The sequence below is a fragment of the Diadema setosum genome, chromosome 15 (assembly GCF_964275005.1).
Source record: "Diadema setosum chromosome 15, eeDiaSeto1, whole genome shotgun sequence".
In the NCBI taxonomy this organism is placed as follows: Eukaryota; Metazoa; Echinodermata; class Echinoidea; order Diadematoida; family Diadematidae; genus Diadema; species Diadema setosum.
Genome location: NC_092699.1, coordinates 18,634,795 through 18,642,232, shown reverse-complemented (window position 1 = coordinate 18,642,232; position 7,438 = coordinate 18,634,795). Strand labels below are relative to the sequence as shown.

Below are 7,438 nucleotides of genomic sequence, written 5' to 3'. Positions count from 1 at the left end.
AAGGTTCTGAGGCTCTAAACTTGTATATCAAATATTGTAATCCATGACAAGTTGTTCCATTGGACCATGACAGAATGCTATTCAACTTGCCTGGGGTAACTAAACGAGCACTGCCTGTTACCAGTGAATTGGGGGGGGGGGGGGGGGATCACTACCCAAATGTCCATTCAGCTATTCAGGCAAGTGCAAGAAATTGGTAATGCCATGCTAAAGATACAAAGAAGTTATCAATAAAGGGCCCTGTTGCATAAAAGTGGAGATCAGACATACAGTCAGAATATCAAACATATATAGTAGTCTGTGAATATTCACTTCTGATTGGCTGATACCTGACTTACAAGTTGTACATTGTACAGTGTATGTTTGGTTTTTGACTAAAATGTACAATGTATGCTTGACTTATCTTTTTGAGCAGCAGGGACCCGAGTACACAAATATTTCATTATTAGACATTTTCATCTATTCTCATAATACAAAAATGTACAGTACATACATGTACGGGTCTAGGGCAATTACCCCCTGGGCAATTACCCCAGACCCTTCCTCTGGCCCTAATCCTAATCCTAAACCTAAACCTAATCCTAAACCTAACCCTAACCCTAATCTTTATTCCAATTGCCAATTGCCCTCTGGGGTAATTGCCCGGATATGGGTATGAAGAAGTACATGCTGTATACATTACGCCAGAGATTGACAGTTCTAAGGAGTACTTGTGTGTGTTTTGAAGAAAAGAAGAGAGAGAAAAATGGGGCCCTATAAAACAAATAATTTGCCCCAAAGGGACCTTGAAATGTGGTACACTGACTGGAAATATTCATTGTAGTAGGGCATACATGTTGTGTGTGGAAAATAAAAGTACTTTTAAAATGCATTTATTACAAACACGAAAAGTACTTTTAAATGTAGAGTAGATTCTTCATTTCTTCATCTTCTTCTTTTTTTTTTTTTAAGTTGAGGCACCAAATGATTTTTTCCTTTTGCAGATGCATAATGTTTGGTTTTTTTTTTCATATTTTTCTGAAACGTTCAGTAAGTCCCCAACAGCTGACTATTGGCGCTTTTGGAGCACGCGCGTGCGTGTGTGCTACATTGTATGCAGGACAAACTTCATATCACAAGTTTGTTGTCTTTTATTACACAACTTTTTCAAAACCCCTCAGATAAAGACTGAGAGGGACACAAATTGTTTAAATCTAAATATGGATATGATAAATACATAGTGTAGAAGCAGAGACAGAAAAGCTCCAGCAAAGAGGACTGAAATGAAATCTATGAAGTGTTTCCATTACAGGAAATTGAATGTCAGCCAACCAACTGATGGCAGTGCCATGTATGTGTGCTGCCCTCAATACTTTGTGCATGTTTCTACTGAACAACAAGGTAGCTGCACCTTTAATTTTCCCCAAGTACAAACACATCAGGTAATGGGTGATGCGAGGAGCGTATCAGGGCAATTAGCCCTGGAGGACAATAACCACGCCCCCCCCCCCCCCCCCCCCGCTACACTGTACATGTACAGCTGTACATTGTAAATACTGGTTAGTGATAAGGTTTGAGTAAAGAGTAAGGTTAGGGTTAGATTAAGGTTAGGGTTAGGCCTACAGTAGATTAAGGTTAGGGTTAGATTTACACTGTAAGGTTAAGAGTTTGGGTTATGGTTAGGATTAGGTTTAGGATTAGCATTAGCATTAGGGTTTTGGTTAATTGCCCTGGGGGTAATTATATTGCCCTACATACCCACGACATGATCTGTTGTCCTGACAATGACCTACACTGTAGAGAGTGCATTGCCAGAATACATCTTGCATTTGATTTAGTTCCAGCCAAGACAGATCGTAAAACAACAGCTTAGAAAGAAGTACAATGATGAGTAGGTTTTAAGAAAGTTAAACAAACAGCCCTTACACTTGATATCAAGTTTTAATACTTACGCAGCGAAACAAAACATTGGCTGGAAAAGACGGTTTTACGGGACACTCCATAACTTTGGATGATGCTGCTTCGGCTAAAGATGGAATTGCTAATGGGCCATAGGTCTTTTCCATTGAAATGGGAAACTGGCTTTTTCCCTTTCCGGAACGGTCAAGGAACTGATCTTGCAGACAATGCTTTATGTTCTTGCGAGCCACGCCAATCAAGTTTCCATCAATGTCCAAGCCCACAATTTTTGTAGGCTCAAATGCTTTGGCAACAGCAAGAGTCACATGACCTGTGTTACAACCAATGTCAAGGCATTTTTTCCCATGAAACCATTCTCTCTTAAACAAACCAATGCGACCATCATCACTGTCTGGATTTCGGTAACCATAGTAGCGAGAGTAATTGCCATACTGGAACTTTTTGTCCTGTTCCTTGAATTTGGGCTTTTGCTTAGATAGTTTTGATTCATGACTATGTTGTCTTCTGAATCTCCAACCTACTTCTGGAGACTTGCGCTGCCTCTTTGTCTCTGGTTCTTTAACACTCAGTTGCGGTTCAATATTGTCAATGAGAAGAGCCTTGGCAAGTCTTGAACTCGGCTCTGACCTTGCTTTTCGCTTGCGGCTTCTGGAGTCTGGAAGAACTGGTGACACAATCTTATCAGTGATCTTGGAATTTCGGTTGTTTGCCTTGTTGTTTTGCAGCTCAAGTCTGAGTGGTCTTACAGACAGACTTGTCTCACTGCTATCTGCATTAGTAACAGTGTCTTCAACACTTTCACATTTTCCTTCAATACTCCTACTTTTCTTTTTCTTGCCCGACAGTTTTCTTGGACAAATAGTTCTTGTGAGCGAGGAGCTACTGTCTTCATTATCACTGACTGAATTAAGTTTGAGAGGGTCTTTGTAGTCTTGGGGCACAATGACTGTGTCGGGTTCTTTTATGTCTTCCAGCGGGGATGCTGCAGGAGTCGCATTTGCAATCTTTGAAATTTCCTCATCTGCTAAGCTGTTCAGGTTCAGTGGATCAGTGATGGACCCTCCCAGAAGAAATTTAGGCTTTGGACCGTTCCGTTCATATGTTTTCCTCCTCCTCTTAACCTGGCCTGCTGATTTCGATGAGCTATGATGCCTCTTTCGCCCGAGGCCTCCGCTCCCGCCGCTGGTGACTTGTGAGAGACTTCCGCCAGATATCGTTCCTGCTGCACTGTCGTCTCCAGCTCCCACTACCCCCGATAACATCATGTTCACAGGCGGCGAGAGGCCACAACTTGTTGCGGCAGTAAGACTTCCATACGCACCAGACGTCATGGAAGAAATAGTGTCACTTCGATTCCCCGATTCGGGGATGGCTTCCAACACCTCAGTAGACATTGTTCCGTCATCAACTCCGAGACCGCGGAAAGTGCATTGACAAAACGTTGCACGTGCGATTGTAGCTTGAAGTAAACAAAACCGAACGACCTACCCACGATTTGCATAGAAATATCTTATGAATAATGCAAAACAGGGTCACACTACCCCAATGCACCGTGCTCAGTCCAAGTACAACGCCACAGATTTCGGCCCAAAATTCGGTGAAATGGAGGTTGTCCTTTCCATAACAAGGTTATACAGCAGGTGCCCATATCATAAATGTTACCACAGTAGTATAAAGGATGCATGAAATATGATATTTTCGGCTATATCGCTAGAAAACACAGCTATTCTCTCTCAGCGCCGTTTTGACCACATTGCTTGCACAGCGTACGTTTTGCTAGTCAACTAAAAAGCCATAGGCGCACATCACAGGCTTCATCATCGTTGCTGCTGCGTGTTGTGTGCAAAGTAGCAAAGTAAACGTACGAGCGCTCTGTTCGTCCGTTTTCCTCATGTACACAAAACCAGTACGGCCCGCCCGGTGGGACGGTGCGGTGTGATTGCCGTACAGATCCCAGCTTCTAGCTAGCTGGCTCACACATACAGTACGCGTTACGCGGTATACACGCTCGCTCCGATCATGGATCTACAACGTTGTACTAGGTCCATGCTCCGATCCGTGGTGTACCGAATCGCTGCGCTTGCGCGATCTCGCTTGAGGGAATCTTGGGAAATGGACTGTGGGCGTACTGGCGGTTTTGCGCCATCACAAGCAAGTTTGAACATTGTAGGCCCTTTTATGTATACGCTCCGCCCATCAATCGGTTTGTTTCCGGTCAGTTTTACTCTCGCCTCCAATGACCGAAAATAAAGGGCTTACTTGCACAAGGTCCTAAATCAATTAGAATTGAATTGGTAGTTCTTCATATGCCTAAATAAGACATTCACCATGCATCAAACTATTGGCCAACTCCCAAAAGTTTCAGAAAGTTTACTGAACTTGATATGGAATTCCTCTTTTAATTCAATACAGTCTAAATCCAAGACACTTTTCTTTCAAAAGGGCCTCTATCTTTGTACATTTTATCTATCCTGTAGGCCTATATAATGACTGGCTAGAGTCACCAATGGTTTTTCTGACCAACAAGACACTCTGCGTGTGAGGATGATGTTTTTGATTAAATGATGGTGATGATGGTGATGATCCATTCATTCATTCATACTTCATACATTCATACATTCATTCATTCATTCATTCATACATTCATTCATAATGGTGGTCAAAATTAATGATGATGATGACGATAATGAAAAATAAGATGTTGATCAGTGGTGGAAAAGGGAGAATGATTGTACAGAATGCATCGAAGGGGCGGATCCAGAAATTCTGTAAAGGGAGGGGGGGGGGGGGCGCAAATAATATTTCTGGTGCCACTTCCGGGGTTCATTTCATTTTTTCTCTTTATTTCTTTTGTTTTTTACGAAAAATAATGGAGGGACGTGCGCCGGTTGCGCCCCCTCCGGGATCCGCCAGTGGCGTATCTAGATGGAAAACGGCGCGGCGCCCGGGGCAAGCACGAAAATTTGCTCCCCTAATTTTTGAAAAAGTGTTCAACCCCAACCCCATCCCGGTAGGGACTTTAAACAAAGTCCACATGATGTTTTTTCAAGCACTTAAAAGGATCTTTTGAGGGTGATTTAAATGTAATGAAATTTGATAGATTTTGGCGAGCGAGCGCAGCGAGCGAGCCGAAAATGTTCGTATATGCAGCTTACAAAACATGGAATTCTTGTCATTTTTTGCTTACCAAATCTTACAATTCTAATCAAGATATAGTAACGGCCTTATAGATAACGATTTATACCAAAAAACTGAGGACTTAAAAAAATACTCTTAGTGCGCGCGAGTGAGCTGAAATTTGTGTCCTCGTCATCATCACGTATTGTTCTTATCTTTTTTTTATATAAATTTTGGCGAGCGAGCGCAGCGAGCGAGCCGAAAATTTTTGTATTTCAGCTTACAAAACATGGAATTCTTGTCATTTTTTTGCTTATTAATTCTCACAACTATAGCGACGACCTTATAGATAACGATTTTTTTATTTTTTTTTTCGCCCCCTCCCCGTATGGTCGAAACCGTTGGCGTCCTCTTTTGATCCAATCGGCGATCGCTTCAGAACGAATGAAATTGCAGTCGCTGCTCCGTGTAACATTTTTCGTGCTAAATATAAAATGACACGAGTAGACACAATAGACATTATCATTTTGTCCGCGTAATCGTCACGTTTTGTTCTTATCTTCTTCTCTTTTCTTAATACAAATTTTGGCGAGCGAGCGCAGCGAGCGAGCCGAAAATTTTTGTATATCAGCTTACAAATCATGAAACTCTTGTCATTTTTTGCTTATCAAATCTTACAATTCTAATCAAGATATAGTGACGGCCGATAACGATTTATACCAACAAACTGAGGACTTGAAAAAAATACTCTGAATTAGTACGAGCGAGTGAGCCGAAATGTGTATATTTCCGCGTCATCATTACGTTTTGTTGTTATCTTGTTTGATTCGGGTTTTTTTTTTTTTGCGCCCCCCGTATGTTCGAAACCGTTGGCGCCTTCTTTTGATCCAATTGGCGATCGCTTCAGAACGAAAGAAATTGCAGCCGCTGCTCCGTGAAACATTTTACCTGCTAAATATAAAATGACATGTGTGAACACAATTAATAGACACTGTCATTTTGTTCTTACCTTCTTTTTTATATAAATTTTGGCGAGCGAGCGCAGCGAGCGAGCCGAAAATTTTTGTATTTCAGCTCACAGAACATGGAAATTTTGTGTGAACACAATAAACATTGTCATTTTGTCCGCGTCATCATCATGTTTTGTTTTTATCTTGTTTTATTTAGTTTTCTGCCCCCCCCCCCATTTTTTTTCCTTCTTCTTCTCCTTTTCTTTTTTTTTTCTTCTTCTTCTTCGTTTTTTTTTTCTTTTTTTTTTCTTTTTCTTCTTCGTTTTTTTCTCGTTTTTTTGCGCCCCTATTATAATGGAGTGGCGCCCGGGGCACGTGCCCCCTTGCCCCCCCCCCCCTAGATACGCCACTGCTTCCTGTATTTTGCTTCGTAGCAGTAACATCGATCCGTATTTATGTGCATGTTTAGACATGTTTGGACAATGATTTGGAAAAATCAATGTATATGTGTATATAGACATGGATATTATAGGAAAAAAGTAGACACAATTTGTGATGTATTGTATAAACTCGAAAAAAAACCAACCAATCAGGTGTACATGATGGTGGTACACCAAAATTATTCACTTTAAAAGAAACCAAAGCCCAAATATGAATTTGTGAATTTAGCAAAGGCAGCAGTATAGTCTTGTAAACTGTGAGTTGAAGTTTTAGGAATATCGAACAAATCGATTAAAAAGATATAGCGTGAACTTTTAAAGTTTCGGTGCCGTCAAATCCTGGATAAGGAGACTACTACACCCCATGACGTCATTATGGACCTCTGTAAAAGAAAGTGCAAAGAAATTCATCTTATTTTCAGTTGTCTGCGAGTCATGGAGGAGTACTTGAATCATATACCCCCAGTGGCGTATCTAGGGGGGGGGGGCAAGGGGGGCACGTGCCCCGGGCGCCACTCCTTGGGGGCGCAAAAAAACGAGAAAAAAAAAACGAAGAAGAAGAAGGAAAAAAAAACGAAGAAGAAGAAGAAAAAAAGAAAAGAAAAGAAGAAGAAGAAGAAGAGGAAGAAGAAGAAGAAGAAGAAGAAAAAAAAACCCTCGCCCGGAAGGGGGGAGGGAGAATGGTGGGGGGGGGGGGGGCAGAAAACCAAATCAAACAAGATAAAAACAAAACATGGTGATGACGCTAACAACAAGACAATGTTTATTGTGTTCACACAAAAATTCCATGTTCTGTGGGCTGAAATACACAAATTTTCGGCTCGCTCGCTGCGCTCGGTCGCCAAAATTTATATAAAAAAGAAGGTAAGAACAAAACGTGTGATGACAAAATGACAGTGTCTATTGTGTTCACACATTTATTTTTATAGCAGGCAAAATGTTTCACGGAGAAGCGGCTGCAATTTCTTTCGTTCTGAAGCGATCACCAATTAGATCAAAAGAAGGCGCCAACGGTTTCGAACAGACGGGGGG

General features: G+C 41.5%; 1 protein-coding gene across 1 annotated transcript in view; it reads right to left on the bottom strand.

Moving 5' to 3' along the window:
• The window catches only part of LOC140239134 (7SK snRNA methylphosphate capping enzyme-like), a 30,703-nt gene extending 27,010 nt beyond the window's left edge, over positions 1-3,693 (bottom strand). The window contains exon 1 of the mRNA XM_072319019.1: positions 1,932-3,693. Coding sequence (XP_072175120.1) covers positions 1,932-3,293 — 1,362 coding nt within the window. The 5' untranslated portion in view covers positions 3,294-3,693. The remainder of the gene's footprint in view (positions 1-1,931) is intronic.
• Positions 3,694-7,438: the final 3,745 nt, after the last annotated feature.